The following is a 23,237-nucleotide window of genomic DNA, read 5'->3' as shown; positions in this document are numbered from 1 at the left end:
GAAGAGCTATTTTAAAACTCAAAATATAGTTCACTGAAAGTTGAGGAACTGACTGTAACAGAATATTTTCTTTTAGTCTATCAATTAAAAAGAACATTCACTAAATGCCAAAATTCTGTTCCCGGTCATAAAATACATCCATTCACTGAATACTGATACACTTTTTCCACAGGAAGTGGGCTAGTTTCAAATCCAAAAGATATTCTGATCAATATCTTTGCTCTCATATCCAACAAAAAAGTAGTTCTAATTAATGCAAGCTATTTAAAGAATACGTTTTGATTTGTTTAACCTAATTCCAATTTTTAGACAAATGTGGCCCATCAAGTCACAAGAAATAAAATGGTAATTTCCATTTTTTCTATGAAAGCAACAGAAATAAAACTTCATTCTTTAAAATAAAGGTTGCCTGCTGCCAAGACCACGGCTTCACACAGCAATACTAGCTTCAAGGGTTTCTGTTTGTTGATAGTGCATTGCCAGTTGTGTCAACACAACTGATTGTGAGCCACACTCTGAGAGCCAGAGCAAGGAATTCGCTAGAGAAGGAAGGATGATTTCGTTTAGACAGCACAGCCAAGACAAAGCTTCAGAAAGTGCAAGGCGATGCTGGACTTCTGAAGCTATTCAGGACAATAGATCTTAAGAAATATTTTGAGTTATCACCTTATAAATGATTTACTAGTTACCAGAAAAAGATGTTACTTAAACTTAAAGCAATGAATAACAGATTTACCTGGTAATTATGTCCAAAGTGGTTATCTGTGGAATCTGTATTTGCTGTGGAGTCAGGCCATGTTGTTCAAGCTGTTTAGGAATCAAGTGTCTATGTGCAATTTCAATTTTTTCTTCTTGTGTGTATCCTTCAAAAGAAAAAGCATATGTTTACTAATCTTTTTGCTTATACACTACAATATAATCAATTTTCTTATAATTTATATTTGTACCTGATTGAATTTAACAAAAAAACCCATCTATAATTTAAAAGGCTGCTATGATACTTTGTGGTTATTCATAACTTCATGTGAACAATAAGAATAGAATTTTAGTGTTTCAACGATCCGTTTCTTCATTGGAATCTTAAACAGATGCATCGGCCAACAGCCAGTTAGAATACAAGCACATCAATCAGCCAAAATATTGTTACAGAATGTATCAATGCATCTCCATATACCTCGAACTGAATTTGCCTAAGTGCAATGCTACATTTCATTCTCATGACAGAGGCCATAATGGAGGCATCCTGGCTAGCCTCTTTTAATGATTTTGGCCATTCAGTCTAGATTCCTGGTGGAGTTACCTTAAGGAACTGCTTTTCATTTCAGGAAAAACACCCCAACATTGTTTAAGACCTTTCAATACCACTTTAATGAAAACACTGTAGTGTTACCTGGAACTTGAATAATTTCCATTCTGTCCAGCAGAGCAGGTGGGATAGTAGCTGTAGTGTTGGCCGTAGCTATAAAAAGGACTTGGGACAGATCAAAGGCTACATTTAAGTAGTGATCAGTGAAACTGTGATTTTGTTCTGGATCCAACACCTTAACAAGAATGAACACAAAATTGATGCAGTTGCTCAGTTAGTAGTAAATAAAATATGCACATTTTTATTATATTCTATTTTGATCTGTCAAATCTGACTTGCATTCATAAAATATGGTTTGAACATTACTGAAGCCTGACCCTCAATACCCTGTCTCGCTCCAATTACTCTGTAACTACATTTCACATCACATGCAAAAAAAAGTTGTTTCAACCGTTAGTTCTTTTTACCCTTTACTAAAGATGACTGCAGCATTTCTCCAGTCATCAGGTACCTCCTGTAAGCTATCTCGATGACCTTACACAGATGGTAGCGAGCGGCCTTTTAAGGACTCTCAGGACCCTTGGAAAAGCAGCCCATGTGGTCCCATGGACATATGAGTAGAATTCTCTCAAGTAATCCCCGAATACAATCCTCATCTGCTGCTGGTAGCTCTTCTTACTCTAAGCACAGCACCCTGAGAGATCTCACTGTGAGGACCAAAGGGAAGAACAGATTACCTCAGCCTTATCCACTGTCACTAAATCACCTGACCCACTCACAGAATCATCTAGGTTGGAAAGGACCCTGGAGATCATCTAGTCCAACCGTTCGCCTAGCACAGTTCCCACCTACAGCATATCCTTAGGCTCCAACTCGACCCGACTCTTGAACACCTCCAGGGATGGGGACTCCACCACCTCCCTGGGCAGCCCATTCCAACGCCCAACAACCCCTTCTGGAAAGAAATGCTTCCTGACATCTAGTCTAAACTTTCCCTGGTGCAACTTAAGGCCATTCCCTCTTGTCCTGTCGCTTTCTACTAGGCTAAAGAGGCTCATTCAGCTTTGTCTAGCCTTTTACTACTAATGTAATAGTAGCAGGTCTTCTCTTGCCCATGATATCCCATGCAAGTCTTGACTCCAGGTGAGCCCTGGCTTTCCTAACACAATCTTTGCATTTTTCTTTCTTTCCCAAATTTTGTGATAAAAAGAGACAAAATTAAAGCAGCACTGACGAATAACAACACACAGCCTAACCAACTTTAAAATTTTATTGCACAAGTACAGCTACAGCTTAAATAACAGTGTTGTCTTCCTATTGCTTTTAATATTATTTATGTGTGCTAATGCAACACCTGCATATATTTAAGCTATTACTTGAATAAGCTGGTTTTCTGCATTAGGTGATAAATATTCTATATATGTGGATCACAAGTATACTAAGGTGCTGTCGTGTAGGTTTTTTAACAGTGATGAAAATTGGAAGTTCATCATATATAGCAATCTACACTTGGCTTCCATATCACCACCTATGAACCACCTTAATTCCACCTCCCCTTGAAGTACTGCCACACTTTTCCTTCCCAAATGATGAATTATCAATGCTACACTGACATGAATAATTCTCATGTTACAAATAATGGGACCTATGCATCGCCTGAGAAACAGCACACTGCTGTCAAAATAATTTATCTGCCTATACCCAAATGAATGCATCTCTTGTCTTAGCAACTTGAATTATAGCCAAGAACAGTGTTGGTAATTCTAAAAAACCTGAGTTTGAGCAGTTCTTAGCTGGTTATGAAAGAAACAATTCTGAATTTTCATTACTCTTCTGTTCAGTCTTTAAAAAGTTAAAAATCTTTAAAACAAAAATGTTTTATGATCACAACAAGCTAGTAAAATACTTATGCCAGAAACACAGCAGAACTTTTTTTAAATCAGAACATTTTCTGACTTTATTTCGAAGTACTGCACAGATTTAAGACTGATATTTGCAAATGTATTGCAGTTGTAATAAAATATATTACACATTGTAATTACAATTAATTACACGTTTCCCTTAAAACATACTGAAACATATGCCTGAATTCTAAAACTCAGGTTGGAACTCAGTGAATGCTATTGTTCATTGGCCATAAGCTATTCAAAAGCTTCTTTTCTTACCCTCTTCAGCAGGCAGCTGCTATCACTTACTTTCTTCTTTACCGATAAAGGCAAAGGCCTTGAGGTATTCTGACTAGCCAAGTACACTGATGCATAATTCAGTCAGAGTTGTCTCTTACCTCAACTAGTCCTACAATCTAGCCCTGACATGTAGAGACACAACAATAGGCAGCATATCCAAGCACAGCATCTACAAACTATCTTCAAAGAAAGTAGATCTATACAAAATATTATTCTCCCATTCAAAGTATACTCTTGCAAATTTTTCAAAACTGATTTAAACAGCAAATCCTAATTCAATTTACCCTTTCTTTTTTCTTTTTCTTTTTTTTTTTACACTGATAACACAGTGTTTCCACAAAATTCCACTGTATGAGCTGAAGCATTTGCAACTACTTGCAAAGATGCTGAAAAACAGTGTATTCTGACAGACCAAATTTGGGTTTTATAACATTTATCTGTGTTATTTCTCTTTCTCCTTCTAGTCTGCAACTAGAAATCCTCATGAATCCTCCTAAGCTGGTGATTATATTATCTACAAATATATACAAAATATTGTACTCATGCACAAAAAATACTATCCAATAAAGGTGAAGTAAACTGTAGTCAAAACCAATTTGGATGAAATCTAAAAACGTGGATTATCTGAGATTTTCTCCAAGGACTAGACTTGCTCTGGACTAATAATTCTTTGTCATGGTAACTATTTCTTAGAATAAGACATGAAACAATATCACACTTATGCACTTAAACCAGATTTTCCAAAGCAAATAGAACTGTTCTTCAGCTAGGCATCTATGCTAAAGTTCAAGTTCAAAAGTTTTCAGAGATATTCAACTAATACAAAAGTATTAAGTACAAAAAGAACATTCAGTGAACAAAACATCTTGGTTAATTTATGGCCAACAGTTCACTGGCACACAAAGGTTTCTCTGTACCAGATTTTTATGACCACAAAATCCAGAATAAGTTCCATGAACATTTAATTGCCTGGCTATGCTCCTGGTCTCATTTCCCTGCATACAAACTATCAGGCACTTGGATCCATTTCTGTTTTCTTCTGTTTTAAACAGAGGTCATCTAAATTTAGACTAAAACATTCCCTTGTTAATGAACAGTAACTGGAAATAAGAAGACGTTCTGTTTTGCTTAAGCAACAACTCTGCAGAAGCACTAGAACTGAACACATATCCGGCAATTATCAAGCTTTGCATCCAAGCTTACAGGGTATGGCGATTTTCTTCTTGAATACATCCTATTGTAGACAGTCAGTGAGAAATTAAAACACCTACACATTAAGGAGAAAAGCATGTGCCTTTTATAATGATGGCACTTGCCAAACAAGAAGCAGCAGTCTGAAAAACAAACGTGCCAGTTAGGTGACCGCTTACTGTCGTTTGTTCTCCTATATAATAGCCACCTTTGCTCATTCCAGATGGACTTTCCAACAATGTAAACCACAAAAAGCAGATGAAAATTAAGCTGTTATATCCAGGCATGAGTTCTCCATTAGAAGAGGTAAAGCACCTGCTTCAGGATGTTTAGACAGCAGTAGAAGGATATACAGATCTCACATGGGAGCAGCCCAGACGTGGTTAATAGAGCAATTACTTCTCCAGATGCAACTAATGGTCAATTAGCAATGACTTACATAAAGACTGCAGCCCAAGCAGACAGTTGGAAGCTAACCTGAGGAGCCTCAGCTAGAATAATCCATGGCAGAAGCCAAGCTGATTATCACTGAGAATGTGGTTTTAAAATAGGGAAAACCAAAAGATCCCAAAGCAGAAACAAAGTATCAAAAATTCAAACACAAATAATTAAAAAATAAATTCATTTCATTTGCCCTCATACATTTGACATGATCGAAGAAGAACAGAAATGCTAATTCTTTACTGTAAGACAGGGAATGAAAAATAAAAAACAGCAAAGCTTGAATAAAATTAGCAATATTAATGTATAGAACTGGAGTAATGATTGGAATACTTCCAAAAAAAGTTATTATCTTTCCAAGAAATGCTAAATCATTACTGAGTTTGACTGCCTACAGTCAGCTAGCTAGCAAAATTTGATTTTCAGTTATTTTTTTTATCCACACATTGACTAGATTTAAGCCAGTTTAGTTCCATATCTAAAGGAGAAGTGACAGAAGAAATATGAGCAAACTCAGAAACAGAGCTCATTACCCTTAACAGCAAAGCGTAAATAAAATTCTGGAAGTGAAAAGTACAAAGAAAATTCATTTGAGTATGTTACACTCCTCTGCTTGCTTCCTTGCATTTAGAGGCTTTTCATGTACCCTAGAAATGTGAGCTACACACTTGAGAAATACACAGGTAAAGGACCATAACTGTCATTTTTAGCTTTTAAAAAAGTGAAGTCATGTATTTTCTAGCACATTTAAATTATTACTAGTTCATGTTAACATGCAAAGATCAAAACAGAGCTCTCAAACCATAGCCTGTTCATATGCTGATTTTCAAAGAACTAGTTGGCCTTGTCAAAACAGTAATTTTACACTATCTAGCAGGAAGAAAATAATGACATTTGTAGAATGTTAATTGACATTTCATTTGCAGAAAGTCATACAGCATACAGATGAGCTCATGACACCTTAATTTAAGTCACATTTTTCATATTCAAATCACTATTAAACACTGTCAGTCAAAAAGAGTCATTGGAATGACTGTAGGCAAATATTACCAGAACCACTTTCATTCCCACCTACAACCGCCCAGCTACAGAAGTTACCACATGACACTTCTAGGATTATGCCCTAAATCATTTCAGTGAAGCAAGCTATGCTAGCTCAAAAAATCTGGATAAATATCTCTCACTAACCCAACTCCTTTTGACTGAAACAAGTAAAGAACAGTCACAGAAGCAGTCCAGCTGAAACAGTGATAGGATGGTAGGCCCCTACAGCCAGAGAGGTAGACAGTGTAAAAATACAGCAGGATAAGTTAATTTTAAATGTGCGCAATACCAAAACCATTAAGTGCAGTATTGCTACATCTGCTCTGGACAGCCTCAAGCGCTTCAGCCTAGCCCAGCCTTGCTGTGCTATTACCTTCCTCATTCCCTCCTTTCCTCATCATCTCTGCTAGCACAGGAAGATGTACACAGCTTTCTGAACTAACGTGCACTATGTCTCTTCTCCACACCCGAGGAGATGCTCCTTCCTCTCTCCAGCAAACTGCTAGCATAAAACCATTGAACATGCAAGTCAGTGGAAGCAGGTATTGTACTAGTATATCTTCATGTATCATACTCCAGGGAAAAAGACAGCAGAAAGAAGGTTCTAGCAACTCATTACTGATCTCTGCTACAGACTCCTCTGATACATGAAGCCTGCAAGGCCTAGGTCTCAATTCATCTTCTTCATAATCACTGAAGTTTTAGCCTCCTGAAATCCCAACTACTAATCTATTTAATAACATCTCAACAATTGATGGATTTACAAAATATTCCTACAGTATCTCATTCAAAGTCCTTATTTTTAGCTCCTAGATTTTACTTGTGTCTTTAAGCAAGTCTGCTTTAACACCTCTAAACTCTTAGTGATAAAATAACTACACCATGTTCTTCAAAATTAGATTCATTTATATCTTGGTCTGAGTCCCAGAATTTCAGAAAAAACACACTTAATAGCTGACTCTCATGGAAAGCAAACACTTACTACATCATTATCAGTCAAGGAATGGGGGTCTGTGACTTAAATGAAAAGGTTAAGTTTAGAAAGTTAATTACAACACTAATTAAAGAAACACTGCTAAAGGAATATGTAAGTAGTCCATATTACATGCTAGGTAAAATACTTAGCTCCAGTATAAACTCATACCATTAAAAGCTTCAAAAATATACTGAAATTGTTCCAAGAAAGAAAGGGAAAAATTAGAAAGTCCAGCTACTGTCTGGCTGCTCTACAGTTCATTCTAATAGCTAACAGCATTTGGTCATTACAAATCAATGTCTTCAAGTCCTCCAAATAAGTAGGGTTTAAGACCCAAACAGTCCTTAAAATATACAAAACACTGCATATAAAGTACATCCTTGCGTTTAAGTACAGACCACTGAGATTAAAGCTATCTTAGCATACTATGTAACAGCATTTGCATTTTGCACAAGTAATTGACAGAAATCCAAGGAGTGTCAAAACACAGTAGCTGCTATTTGAATAAAAATGCTGACACTGTAATCTATCTTTCGTCCAGTGAATCTTCCTTTCTGAGTCCGATACTTTAATTCTTTCTGATTGCAAACAAAATAATTTAACACCTTACCTCAAGCAAGGCTGCTGCAGGATCCCCCTGCAAGCTCTTCCCCAGTTTATCAACCTCATCTAACAGGAATACTGGATTGTTAACCCCAACAGTCTTCAGTCCATTGATAATTCTGCCAGGCATACTGCCAACATAGGTGCGCCTGTGAAAAATAAATGTATATGGGGAAAGAGGGGCCAGATGCATGTAACAGGTAGCAACATAAAAAATAAACTCAACGAAAAACATAAGAAAGAGCAGAATTGTAACAATTCTTGCTGTTTTTCAAAACCTTTTGGAACTAGTGGATTAAAACATGGAATATACATCTGAACCAATATAAGCAATTATATCAGCAGATGAAAATTCCAGTTCCATGGTGCACTAGTTGGTCTGGAAAGATAAACAAATGGATTAAAGTATATTCAAACTTTATGGCTTGCAGACATTTTACATGATTCAGTACAAGAATCCTTGTACTGTACAAACAAGCAGAAGCAGATTTAGGAACCTCATTAATACTAACATTTTAATAATGATGATACTGGATTTTTATCATCACAACAGAGTTCACACAGCATGTTACAATTTAGGGCAAAAATCCAAATATGCTGAACCGTCGATGGCCCCTGTATATATAGAATGCTTCAGTTCATACTCACAAAAAATAATGGTATTTACTATGTCATTTCAACATGAAATAAAAAACTAGAAGAGTGCAGTGGAACAAAAAAAAAAAAAAAATAGTAAAACTTTTTTTCACAACGCACAGAGCAGCTACACTTTACATGGGTATATATCCTGTTTGCTACGTTTATCACGGCCTTTTCTGCTTGTGCCATAACTAAACAAAATACTATTAAGAATATGAAATGCTGGTCACTCAACAGGAGATACATAAAGTGCTGAATTATAGTACCTATCTCATGACCCTCGCAAAGCAGATACGAAGAACGGGCATGCTTTGCCTTAATGCAGTCCAAAATAAACAGGATGACATTTAGAAAGACAAAACCAGAAATACCATGGGAGTAATTTCAAAAGATACTAGAGAAGACTTTAAATGTAAAAAAAAAAAAAACAAAGAACTCAAACCACACAGCAATGGCGTTAGCTCCATGTAACATTTAACCACTAAGGGAACAAAGTGCAGTTACTGTATTTAATTCTAGATTGGAGCAGAAATAAAAGTTTTTAAGATAATCTAAAATAGCCAGAAACACAAAAGAATTTCAGTATGCCTATTATCACCTTCACAGGCAGCTGCCAAAGACTGGAGCAGCCAGCATGCTATAGTTTATCACCTCACTGCTTTTGTGTAGTCTTACTCTGCAGCAAGTGAGCGGATTCCTCTCCACACTGAGGATCGCACTCTGTAACATTTATTACAGATCAAGAATCTGCATGGGGGAGCTATTATACTAGCATGCCACTTCATTCTCCATCTGCACACAGTCAACCTTGCCAAAAGAATGACAAGCTTTTATAAAATGCAATCAGAAAATTACAAGACTGAAGCACAACTGAAGTTCACAGAAGTGAATCATTCACCAGTGCAACCGAATTAATCGTTGTATCAATTTGGGGGTTTCTTTGAGGTTTTTTGTTGTTATATTTTTGTTTGTGATTTTGGGTTTTGTTTATTTGGTTATTTGGTGGTGGTGGGTTTGGTGTTGTTTTGTTTTTTAACAAAAGGTGCTTACTAGTAAAGAATTTTATATGCTTCAGAGACAATGCAGCCTAACTGTTTTTAATATTTTTTTATACCAGTAATGGGATAATTAGGTAAACATTAAACATTCTTGCTTCTTGCTTGGTACATTAATCTCAACTACATGCTTAGAGACATTACACTTTTCAAATGTGTGTTTGTGGTTTTACATACACAAAGTTTTATCTGATTATTTTAAATTCTATAATATTTTGAGCTGTTTCATCTAGTTTTAAGAAACAGCTTTGGTTTATAAACTAAATGAAGGTAAACTGGGTTTCTCTAGTCAAGGGAAAGCACTGTGAATAATCGCTCTTTCTCTCCCTGCACCATTCAATTGCAACAACACAAGTCAAAGGATAATAAATGTTACGTACCAAAAGGTTTTATAAATAATCTGTTTTATACCTATGCACACACACACACCATCTTTAAAAACTTTTCTGGAGTTTTTCCAAATAGAAACACTTTAAAAAAAAGAAACCAATCAGGAATTGATTTTTTCCTTCTTGACATACAGAAAAGCCGTTTTTATTAATAGACTGAAATACTTCCCCCCACCCCACCCCCACCCCTGAAAATAGACTTGAAGTCACAGTCAGTTTACATTCAAGTAGATTTGGCTATTTAATGACATATTTGTGGAAGATTCTTACAGACACAACGTCTTTCAGTGACATCCCTGTACACAATCAAGTCTCTTAACATTTTAAAATAAATCAGCCGTACACTAGGTAGGCTGAAGCACAACATATCAAAATTTGTGGTGAAGGAAAAGGAAAAAGAAACAAATATACTCAAGACAACTTACGATAAGTCAAGTGAGATCAATACCTTGTAGAAATACAATTTTAAGACTATAAAAATTAAGTGGCTTCTAAAGCAAGCAATAACAAAACATTCTGACAGTGACAGAAAATCTTTTTTTTTTTTTTTTATTTATGCACCCTGTCCAAAGTAAGCCTTGGGTCATGAGCTACCATATAAAAAACTATTCTATTTAAGAAACCATAATCCAACTGAAATGGATCCAATGTTCCAAAAAAGATGAAATGGTTCCCTCTACAACCCAAGATTTATTCAAAAAACTCAAAAGTCAAAATTAAAGGAATTATTGATTAGAAATATGGAGCAGTTCTGCAAAACACTTCGTCTCCACCAAATTAGGGTTAACAGATGAGAAAAGCACACAGTGGCTAGAAACATTCTGCTCTTCCTTTCACTACCTGAAAATTGCCTATTCTTGCTCTTCTTCTCCCATACTGCCTTCTCATTTGTATTTCCAATCACTTCTAGACATGGTAAATCTAAACAACTAACTGATATAAATGTTTAATTGGTGTACTAAATCTCAAATAAAAGCATGCTTAATTTTATTTACATGTGTTCAGGTATCACGAAAGAGAAACTCAGACTATAAATTTTAGGATAACAAACACCTAGGTGTCAAAACATTCTTCCTATGTGTAACAGTCTAAATCTGTGATACATCTTAATTCATTAGACATGGACCAATACCTCTTTTATTATACTATTAATTAAAGACTTAAGATCTCCAAGGCAACCTGAAGAATGCTAATGCAAATGTTACATGTAGGATGACAGAGAACAGTAATGTAGTATTTTACCTTGAAAATACAGATAGCCTGTTTTCATTTTAAATGGTTATTATGGAACACATCTCAACACAAGAGTCCTCAGTGAGACAGACCCTGCAGACATTTACATATAAACCCACTAGAATATATTGAAATTACAAGCTGATATGGCCATTTATCTGTTTGGACATTAACCTTTGCCTTGTAACTTGTGAAACAATACTGCTGTTTATTAACAGCAGCCACTGAATGTGCTCATTCTTTATTTTCATTATTTTAGCTAGGGTTCAAAGGAGGAAAAATAATGTTCTACATTAGCATTTTTGGTGATATAATGTGGCTTTGCTCATTTTTTGATGCACTGTTTCTCTTTGTGCATTAAACCTAGAGAGTCAGCTGCTTTCCATTCAAAACAGAAAGTACAGGTAGTTTCCTGGTTTTCTCACTTGTGTAGTAACGATTAAAAGAAAAGCCTTAAGAGCTCATGCCATAGGAGGTCAGTAATTGAGTAATCTTTTTATTTATTTTTAAATCAGTGAAAAGGTACCTTTAAAAAAAACCACTGGAGTTGTACAACATGTCATTAGGAGCTATGTATCCTAGAAAATGCAAGACAGACAGCTTGGAAATCTAACCTTGTCAGCCCTCCCAATGTAAACTGGAATGTGTAGGAAACACAACCTTTAAAGCAGTACTAGTATTATTGATAAAAACATGACTCACTGTCTCAACACTGTTTTAAAGACAAAAAGGTTTAAAATGTTTTTAACCATAGTGGTTTTCAAACCGCAGAGGTAAGAAAAGACAAAGTTAATGCCACCAAACAATTTCTGAACTTAGCCACACAAGGTCACATACCTTTTTGCATGGACAAAGGTTGCGTCTACTCAAGTGCTTTACAAATGCATCTATACTTTGTACCTGTATAACAAAACTATTCCTTTCACAAGTGAAATTGTTTGAAGGTTGTTTTTTTCTAGTGCAACAAGGCCTGTGCTATCAACTCCCACTAGCATAGCTGTACTGGTGAGGAATCACACCTTTTCTCACACAGATGCACCAGAACAAGTCCTCAGCACAGGCCTAAGCCCGAAGTAAACTATCCAAACTTCTAGAAACTGGAAATGGTAATTATAAGAAAGAGTGCTTCACAAAGAGGTGAGAGAGACAAAAAAAGAGCTTCACAGTGATCTCACCAGCACCACTATAAATAAATGGCGCAATTACATCTTTCCTTTTTAAAAATAGAAAACCACATATACATATCACAGAAAAGATCATATACTTCCTGTATAAACAAAATACCAGTACTGAGGAGATCTTAAATGCAGTGAGCTTCCTGGAAAAAAAATTCTAAGTCATCCTTCAGGGTGGTTTGGGTTTAAAAAAAATAATTTTTTTAATACAAGTTAACAATAAATGTAAACCAACAAACTTCAACATATGGTATAGATGAGTGGTAAATGCAAACAGCAGCTGGAGGATGTCTGATAAAGCAGTTCTGTTTTTGTACCAAGATGATGATTTCACTTTGGGAATGCAGAACAGTAGTTGCTACTCTTTGCCCAATCAAAAAAGAATTCACAAACCACAGCTGCAGGCACATGATCCAGACTGAAATGGCAAAAACGGGGTGTTTCTGATTGCCCTAGTTACACATCGCATGGAACAGCACACCTACTGCAACACCACTCCGCACCCTGCTGCCATCTAATATATTTTGTTCTGCTTGCTGAATCTATCAGTCTGCATCTGTCACAACAGAGCAAATGGCCAAAATGAATGCTATTTCAGGCAATATTTGCTTGCAAGTGAAACTGAACGAGTTTCTTTTTTAATGTTCTAGTATATTTAGTACATTTTTTAAAATGTTTAGTACATTAGTAGGTACATGGAGTACCATTATTCTGCAATGTTAATGGAATCCTTAACTTAAGCCTTAAAGCCTAATAAGGAGCTTTTCAGAGAAAAAGAATGGCTCCTGACATGTAGTATTAGAAAATCAGCCTACTTAAGAGTAAAACTCAAGAGAACAGCAGCCTATGTCTCCTCCACTTTTAGACCACCTCTGTAACTCCTCTCTGTGATTGCCACCACATGCACAATATTAATTCACTTGACTAGAAATAACTTGAAGGATTTATTAATGCAAAAGAGACATTAGAGAGAGGTCTACAGAAAAGCAGTAGTTTTAATTTAATTAAACCTTATTCTGAAAAGCAGAAAAGCAGGAAAAACAAAGCAGCAGAATTACAAAAAAATCTGTATGCAACAGATGATTTTGATCTTACCTACAAAAAACTTGCAAAAGGAGTCAGTTACAAGGGACTCCTCCTCTAAAACTATTTTTTTTTAAACTATGTTTGTTGAAAAGTAACCACATGACACTCTTGCTAATTCTAGATAGTATTTTCCTTTGCTGATGAAAAATAAACTCGTATCAAATATGTTCCATCAGCTAACTTCCAAGTACATTTTTAACATTAAATTTATAACGGTTAGCTTTTAACATGCATTAATAATTTAATAATGCCCTAAAAATACTACATTGAAAGGCACAAACACCTGATTTTAAAAGTTTTTCAAAGCCTCATTATCACATGACTCTAGCCGTCTTTATTAGGTCTAAACACAAGATAGAAAGCCAAACAAACCAAAACAAAAAGCATCAAGGAATTACTGGCAACTGAATAAGAGTTGATGACAGTTTTACTTCTATTCAGAACATCAATTTCACAGATATGATTTCACTGTTACAAAGGCTTCAGCCCTGCTCTGCCCTGGAAAAGTTACTTGTGATAATGCTGAGTATTCAACGGCCTCTAGTGGTTTCAGATCGAATAGCAACATGTTGTTGAATTACATTTTAAATTGGTTTGGGGATCCATACCATAAGTAATCTGAAAGATCGGAATTCTTACTTATTAAACAGTGATTAACAACATAATTTATGAACTACAAGAATAATACATAGTGAAGGAGGACAGAGTTTTGCTTCTTTTTTTCATTAGTGTGTAAGCAAATGGGTAAAAAGGCCAGCTATTACAAAGGTTTACAAATCACATACATGGACAGAGTGCTCTTATGCAGTAAAAAGAAATGCATTAAAACAAATGTATCCAGAAGTCTCCAGTGGCTGCTGGGTATGTTGACCAAACCTACACTAAGAAAAACTTACAGATGATTTTTTCAAGCCTCAAACTATATATGTCAAACAGCCTGGGAAACAAAACTGCAAATCTGCCACAGAAGAATGCACACAGTAATAAATGCATGTTGCTCATTTTATCGAGGGTGCTGAACTAAAGGTTTATGAAACAACTCTGAATTTTCAAGTTGTCAACAAGCACAAAATCGCCGTTTGTTGCTTTGTCATCTCTCATGTTCTGGTCTAAGAAGTGATTAGTAGCATATTATACTCTCAATTCCTAGAAACCCATTATATTCCAGATTCCTAGAAGTTTATGCATATGTTCAGCACAAGACTTCCTAGTGAGTCTCCCACATTCCTTCCAGCTGGGACTGTGAGCTTTCACCACTCTAATGTATTCACACATGCAACTCGCTTACATAGTCAGAAATCTGAAGTTTGATACCACAAAATAAACTTTTATTAGGGCATTTCTTTAAAATTTTCATTAAAATTACATAGGGAAGTGAATAGGGAAGAATACCAAGGTCCTTTTTATGCCTTGAAAATGAAATTACAAAATAACCTGGAGTTGAACAGAAAACAACGGTGTGTTCTGATGATTGAAAGTAGCAGCATAGCAACTGGGCAAAATTAACTCCTACCTGGCATCAAAGAAATAACTGATAGCTTTAATTCACATAATTTACCTACTGTTGTAAGAAGAAATTTAATTCTGTAACATGACTTTAAAACAAACAAACAACCCACATGGTTTTACAGATTTTCAGAACACTGACAAATTCATTATTCCAAACTTCCTACACTGCATGCTATAAGCATAAAATATGTTTAATGGAACCTAAAATGCTACAATGATTTTTCGGTTGCTACTTATCTACATTAAGCTTCCAGTTGCAAGGAATGGGGAAAGGATGAATATAAACAACGGGTTTAAAGAACTAACAGAAAGATACATAAAGAGATGTAATGTCAAAAAAAAAAAAAAGTCCTAAAAAACCCCCTTTGAAACCTTCCAGTTTTGGCATCCTTGTATAAACTTCCTTTTGAAATGGGAAAACAGTACACTAACAATTTCAAGATACTAAGTAACTGAGTTGCTAACCTCCAACAACTTTTAAGTACCAGTTTCTCCTCCTGTTTTAGCAACAAATGTGGTTACAAAGTAATACACTGATATTCATAGGCTATTTTGTATAACTAAATCTCGACATCCCTCTTAAGAAGTAGACAAATCAGAGCCAACATTTAAGTTTGCATTAGACTTTCCACTGAATTTTTCTTTCAAAGTGCCAAAATGACTGAAGATTAAATTCCATTCTCCTCCATGACAATAAAGGGCAGCAGCAGAAGGAAAGAATAAAGGCTGTATCAACATTAAATATCCATTCCCATTACTAAAATTCTCTCTAGAATAATAACATTGTATACCAAGAAAAATCAATGAAATTGATTGAAATTTCATTGTTTGAAATAAGCAAAATTTCTCTGTATTAGCTAAACAATGAAAATAATACATTCTGTAAAAAACAAAAAAAAATGCAATTGGGAAAGGAAGAAGTAGTTACCTGTGGCCTCGAATATCAGACTGATCACAAACTCCTCCTAAAGCAATTCTGTGGAATTCTCGACCCAAAGTCTTTGCAATTGATCTTCCAACACTAGTTTTACCAACTCCTGGGGGCCCCACAAAACAAAGAATGGGTCCCTTGAGGTTGTTTTTAAGCTGTCGGACAGCTAAGTACTCCAAAACTCTCTTCTTCAACTTCTCCATAGCATAATGATCATTATCCAACAGAATTCGAGCTGCACGAATTTCAAGGCGATCTACCAATCATTGACAACAGAAAAGGTATCAGCATATTTACTATTAAAAATTGAAATAATTCATTATACAAACAAATGCATTCTCAAATACGTTCATCAATGCAATCGCTCTGACACACACTCATATTTCCAACAAAGTTTTCCGAAAAATAAAGGTATTATAATTCTCCTTTAATAAGGAAATTAGACATAAGCTAGACAGATCATAGTGCCGATAATGAAATCTAAAACCCCCACCTTTTCACTGTGTCACATATTGAAATCTGGTTCAAGTGAGTTTAGTGTCTATTCTAGAACAGTGATTCAACGATAACAAAATTTTTCAGCATGTGTTTTTTCACAGAAATAAGTATGATCCTGTAAAGTCTTCTTAAAAGCCAAATTAATCCCTATGTCTTCTTCATCTACTTAAGAGAAGAGTCTGTAACTATGTCACAAACAGAGTAAATTCTTGCAGGGCAGGCTTTACTCGCTGTGCGACACTTGAAGTGTTTTGGCACTGCAAAACATATCCATGGGATAGTAGGACTGAAAGAATTGTTTTTTTGCAATTGCCATCATTTGAGATAAATGGTCAGGCCTCACAGATGCACATTAATTAATGCTTTACACAGAGCAGGAATTTCTGGCACAAAGCAGCTGTCTTCTCCTTAGCTGTACAACATAAGTGTAGGCAGGAAGCAATGAAGTCTATCAACCTTGCACACACTCACCCTTCAAATTCTATACTTTCCAGGTGCAGATCCCTCATACTGGTAAGTATGCATACTTCACATACCTACAGCTGTGATTAAATTTTCATACATACCTACAATTGTGATTAAATCTCATCATCAACCATTTAAATTTTTGTAATGAACCACTGAACAAAAAATTCACTAACAATCACAATTTTCTATTGGATTATCTATTTCTGTATTCAGGTATACTTTTATTTACTGTAGCTATGATGTCCATAGCATCAATCACATGAATGTGAATACAAACTTTGCAACTTAAAGTAAAAACTTCAAACTACATGTGACGTGGCATAATTTTAAAACATTAAAAGAGCAACTTTCACCAAAAAAACACTCTGCATGGACATGAGTGTCAACAAACACTTTACTCATTTTGGGATTCTTTGAATTCTTTGCAAAGATGTGTAGGCAGATCTATTCACAATTTAATGATTAAAGAAAATACTTACAAGAAGATTTGTAAATAGAAAAGGCTCTAGTTCAAAACAGTCAAAATTCATCACCACACATACCAAGAAGGCAAAAGATGGACAGATGTTTCTGCTGGTGTGGTTATGTTAAATTTCTTTTTAAAATCAGATTGTTGTAAAAGCCATCCAAAAGCCTCATTCTTCAGTAGCTGCTAGAAGTAATTGTAATCCTTTTCTCCAGCAGTATGCCTTCTGGAGAGTCATTCTGCCCACTTAATCTACTTGTATTGGTCAGTAGGAAAAGTCATGTTTCATTTTCTACCCTTTCCTCACTCCATTTTTGCAAACCGTTTCCATATTATTACTCTACTCACAACTTTTGAAAACTGTGGTATAAAGCTGACATGATAATCATGTTTTTCTATTGTACCTGAAGTTGTAATTTTTAAAATTAATCACAATTGTGCTTTTTCATCCTTGTGTTCCTTATCAAACTTAAGTCACATCAGAACCTTCTTCAGGAAGACTAATGCTACACAAATGTACAAACACTTTTTTGTCTAACACATAAAAAGTAATTAGATGCTCTTTTCTTCATTATTTTAGATACATGCTAGCACAGATTGTAAGTAATAACATCTTCATTTTTCTGTGTAGATATTCCTAATACTTTTTAAATTCACATTTTAAGATGTGCAACAGAGCTACACAGGCTATTCAGTAGACACATCTTACTTTAAGATGGGTATACCGTAAGATTTCAGTAACACATTCATGACATTTTTATGGTCAGACAATGAGACAAACATTTGCAAGACAGAACTAGTATGTGGTGTTTACATGATGGTTACTTGTCCTAAAATGTCTGTGCAAGACACAGTCAACAATAACAGAAGGGTTTACCTTTTGTACTCTTGTTCCATGGCAATTCTACCATCAGTTCCAAGTAATTTCTTGTCAATGCATATTCTGGCATCGACTGAGGCATCTTCTTTAATCTGGAAATATATGTGTAGAATTCATAAGGCTAACCAGGAAGTAACTGTGAAGTAAAGCTCCCCTGGACCACAAAATAGATATTTAGCAAACTCGAGCTCATCAGCATACCCTCTTACTTTCTGACAACCATAATACTAAAAGTCACTACTCCATCAATTAGGAGATTGTCTTTGCATAATAATAGATTACATACAGGACACAAACAGAATTGAAAAAAAGAGTCAGTTCCCTGTGCATACACAATGCATGCACCACTATATATGCATCCTCACAAAAGAGGTTTTTAACCATCCTATCACCATGGATAGCAGTTATCCTCTCCAAAGAAAAACAGAGGAAAAAAGATTCAATAACTGGGTCAGTTTATTCACTAATTATTAACAACTGTGGTGCTATTTACTTTTCTTTTTTATAGAGTTTATATACAGTTTAATGCCTTATTAATGTATAAACCTTTATCTAGAAGACTGTATTTCTTTGTATTCACCACTGATGTTCCAAAAAGATGAACTGATGAAACTTATAAGCAAAAACTAGCACTCTACTGTATTTTAAAAAATTATTTCTAAAACACAACACAAACATCATCACATAAGAAAAGGTTAATGCAAGATTTGTTTTAAAAAATAAAATAAGAAAAGAAATCACCATTTGAAAGTCTCCTACCTCTTTATTTCCTTAAGGCAAACTTTAAGAGCTTGTTCTGACATACTGGATGTTCTAATCTTTTTTTCCAGCATGACAACATCATCATGATCTTCTTCTTCCTCTTCATCTTCTGTAGTGCTTGGAATGTGACTGATTCTTCTATTAGGACGAATAGCTACAACCTATGAAAGCCAGAGAATAGTATCAGGTTTTGTTTTTTAAATAAGGTGTGTACTTTTGCTTTGAATGGAAACGACAAAAACATGCAAGGTCCTGGGAGACCCTCCTTCATAGATAAATTCAGAAGATTTTAATCCAATAAATAACTTCAAAGTGTTACTTGTACTACTTTCTAAAGTTACAGTATTTCTTAAGTGCATTTATCAGCTATCCTAAACTAGCAGACAACAGAAGACAAGAACAAAACTGAAATTATTTGTGATTTTTGGGGCACTGCAGCCTATCACATTAAGCAGAATAAGCCTAATCTTTACAAAATGGCTAAGTTTTCTCTCTTAACTTTTTTTCATTTCTCAACTACTTCCTATTTCCTAAACTGTGTAAACATAGTTAGATGCAGCAGAATTCTAAGCTGCTCTAGTTTAGCAAGCCATGTTTTACAGCACACATTCTTTACCTGCATTTCAAAAGCTGTATCATCCATCTGCAATACCATTAGTAAAAGGTACACCTTTCACTGCATAGGCCAAAACTCAGTATGTGCATACCACAGAAGTAAACTGGGCATCAGATGACTCTTTAAAGGAACCTGAGCATTTATTCAATGTCAGAAAGTGCTCAGATTAAAAAAGAGAAAAAAAGAAAAAGCCTAGGCAGTTTTAAAAGAATATTTTAGGTATCTAAACAGTCAAAGTTGTCAGTTCTCTGCAGCTCCACACTGACCATGAAACATTATGGTATGGCTATAGATTACAACTGCACAGATTAAAATCATGCACATCCATTAGGCTGTTTAAAAGTGCACCTTTATACTCATACTTATTTAGGATGCTTAAGTATCCCACATTTAAAGCTCCATACCCTTTTATCATCATCCTGTTTGGGCTTTCTTGTTTTCTGAAGCAGCTTCAGGCCTTCAATCTGTCTAACAAGCAATGGTATAGTCACCTTGAACCGTTCTTCCAGCCGAACAGCATCTAAAATCTAAGAGCAAGGAGTTATAAGTAGCCAACAAGCTCATGCTGCTGGATCATCAGTTTGAGGGAGGGAAACACAGAGGGTACTGCTATTGTCTTTTGACCAGAGTTATAGAATACATGGTTTGGGGAAAAAAGGTAGCAAGAAAAGCCAACAAGAATACAGCACACAAAATCTAGCCTCAAGTGTCTGGATGCAAAACTACGAAACACTCCAAAATAGAAAAAAAGTCTCATCCTGCCTGTTCTTAAAGAGTCTTAATTTTTTCAATTGCATTTTCTGTGGCAAACATGTATCAGCATTCTATTTTTCAATTACTGAGCCTCAGAAAAGAGCTAGTCCTCCTCCTCCAAGAGAGTTACTGCATGATCTCCTTGGTTAACTCAGAAAAAAAACCACACCTTATGCCGTAAGGTTTTTTTGGTTTGGTTTGGGGTTTTCTGTTTATTTTGTTTGCCTTTTTCAAATTTTATACTCTACTTCATTAAACATGAAAATGGAATTGATATGTGGAAATGGGTATAATTTGGCTCTTCTGTATTTCCACAGCTTCCACTGGCTGCTCCTTTCTTTAGCACTTCTAATAAAACAGTAACCAAAAAAAGACATGGTAAATGTAATGACTAATGTACCTTACACCAGCAGGATACTCAACTACAGTACACACCTTCATTTCTATTTGCTGTGCTTTGAAAGAACCTAACATGCTTTCAACTCAAGGTTGAAAGTGCAGCACTGGCAGCAACAAAAGGAACAACAAAACTTCCGAACACAGCAAGAAAATACAGAAATCAGACTAGTAAGCATCAAGCCATAAGCACCATTTCCACATAAAATTATTTTGACATATGATGTAAATTTAATCACTGTCTCAGCATTTAAAAAAACCCACACTTCAATATGTTTTTTAAAAGTTTTAAAAAAAAGATTCTGAAGTTGTCGGTGTTAAGAAATGTATAATGATCTGTCAACTGTGATAAGTAAGGAAGATTTAAACACAATTTTAAGATTTATCATCTTTACCATGGGATGGGTAAGTCCACATTGTATTTATTATGGATTCAAATGCTAACTAGATTAATTTACCAATTGGGAGTTCTGACATATAGATATATAAGCACTTTAAACAGCACAAAAACATTTACAAGTACTCATGATCAGTTGCAACACAAATACCTTCTGGCACAATTCAAAATTATCTAACAGTGATTAACCATAAAAAACCCAGCAAACACCTAATTCCCCTCAAAAAAGTTTAAGAATGTAATACCTGAAGTTTCTCTTGGTTGGATGTACGGATGATGGAAGTCAGTATATCTGGCAAAGCTTCTCTAGGCAGATTGTCCAAAAGGCGTCTCAGCTTTGCGACTGCAGGAACAGACATATCCAGCATCTCAACCAACTGTAAGGAACACACAATTAACAATATTCAGTTACTATGCTTCTTTTTAAATTACTTCAGTATCTGACCTAAAAGGGATTGCATCTTTCAGTATGAAACATGTCTAGGTACTTTGCCAAAAAGCTACTGAAATAAATAAAAAAAAAAGTTCACAGAAGAGTCACTAACTCACCATGGAGCAATCAAGACTCTGGTCTTTCTGCTTCTCCAGGGAAGTTCAAAAAAATCATCACTGTGTGCAGCACTTTTTACAATGCCCACATCTCTTATTTCCCACACACACCCTGATTAAAAACTTTCCCAGTTAACCTTAACACTACAATGACTCCTTTTCTATACACTCTTTAAACTCAGATTCATAATACCTGGGGACATCTGTTTATAATCAAGGCTCCAGAGAGGCTTTTTCCTTTTAAATTTTTTTTTTAAAAAAAGCAATCCATTGTATATATTTTTATACATATATAATTCTGGAAAAAAAATCAAAAGTATTCCTTTTACTAGAGTGTATTTATAGTATTGCTATATACAAAATAATACCAACTTATCATAGTACTAACATACACAGTAAGTTGCATATCCTGCAATAAGCTGTGTAACACCCTGCAACTCAACACAGATACCTTAAACTAAAACAAAAATACCTATTTTGTAGTAGAAGTACTGAAACTCTACTAATCACTGAAAAATATAAGAACCATTGAAAGAGAAGGGCAGACAGGAAGAAAACAAACAAAAATCCCCCAATACACATATAAATACATCAATACATGACACATAGAATTAAAACAATTTACCTGCACTGCATACTTGTAGAATTGTTCTGACAACTCTCCAAGTTCTTCCTCAGATTTATGCTGATTAGTAAACTGCTCAAGTCGATCTAACTGTTCAACTTCAGCAACAGGATACGGTTTCTCTTTCAGCAACTGCAGGATCTGGAAGCGGCAGAGGCCTGTAACCAGCAACGTGTAACGTGGCTTGGGCCAGTTGCTACCGACGACCTGAACTGCCAAGGCAGCAGTGCCAATCCTAAAAAAAAAGATCAAAACTTTGTATTATTTATCACCTTCCACAAAACGTTTTGTGTGCATCTAGTCAAGAAGCAATTGAGTTACAGGCTGCAAGAACCTTCTGGGTCATAGATGGCAATCAAATTTGTACAGCTTCCCTTGTAACACTGATTACAAACCCAAACCTTAAAACTTGAAAATGAATGAGCTAACTGAAAATCTAAGATAATATAATACAGTCATCCCATTTAGAAACATATGTAATTTTTTCATAAATAGTTGACTGGATCTTGCTGTGGACAGGAACACTGACATTTCTGCTTAAACTGTACACGCTGGAAAATTGAGAGTTTGTCATTTACAGTTCTTCAGTGACAATGTCGGCCTCATTCCAAACAACCCTCTTAGACCACACGTATCTGTTTAAGCAGATCTGAAACAGAAGTTACTTTCTTGCAAAAGGTTACTAAGTCCACCGATGTGATGAGTTCTGAGAGTACGGGTTACAGCACGTTAGTTTTACTCATGCTTTATCCCACAGAAACACGATTCCTTTTCTTTTTATGTAAGCTAGGTCACTATTCATGCTGCTTATCAGGTAAAAAACGCTGCGGTTAACAACCGGCACAGCCTTAACGCTCCTGCCCCGCGTTTTTTGGTCGTATTGTCTTCTCCCACCTCGGCGTCCCTCTTTCACGCTTTTCCTCCAGCCGTCAGTCGGACAGTCGTCCGTCCTCCCCCACGCGCCCCCCCACCGGCGGCTGGCCCGCTGCAGCGAAACAAGTTTCTCCGAAGGGAGAAGCTTCCCGCGGGGCGGCGGCGCCGAAAAGACTCGTCCCCGCCGCCG

General features: G+C 35.7%; 1 protein-coding gene across 1 annotated transcript in view; it reads right to left on the bottom strand.

Annotated features, from left to right (window-relative positions):
- The window catches only part of LONP2 (lon peptidase 2, peroxisomal), a 70,878-nt gene that overhangs the window by 25,718 nt on the left and 21,923 nt on the right, over positions 1-23,237 (bottom strand). The window contains exons 4-12 of the mRNA XM_026856956.1: positions 22,175-22,409; positions 21,246-21,377; positions 19,859-19,981; positions 18,836-18,999; positions 18,074-18,168; positions 15,762-16,020; positions 7,755-7,896; positions 1,391-1,541; positions 737-863 (exon numbers count right to left, since the gene is read on the bottom strand). Of these exons, the coding sequence (XP_026712757.1) occupies positions 737-863; positions 1,391-1,541; positions 7,755-7,896; positions 15,762-16,020; positions 18,074-18,168; positions 18,836-18,999; positions 19,859-19,981; positions 21,246-21,377; positions 22,175-22,409 (1,428 nt within the window). The remainder of the gene's footprint in view (positions 1-736; positions 864-1,390; positions 1,542-7,754; positions 7,897-15,761; positions 16,021-18,073; positions 18,169-18,835; positions 19,000-19,858; positions 19,982-21,245; positions 21,378-22,174; positions 22,410-23,237) is intronic.

The sequence above is a fragment of the Athene cunicularia genome (assembly GCF_003259725.1).
Source record: "Athene cunicularia isolate RWA chromosome 11 unlocalized genomic scaffold, athCun1 chr11_part1, whole genome shotgun sequence".
Classification (NCBI taxonomy): domain Eukaryota; kingdom Metazoa; phylum Chordata; class Aves; order Strigiformes; family Strigidae; genus Athene; species Athene cunicularia.
The sequence above is the reverse complement of the archived record's forward strand: the minus strand, read 5'-3'. Positions and strand labels throughout refer to the sequence as shown.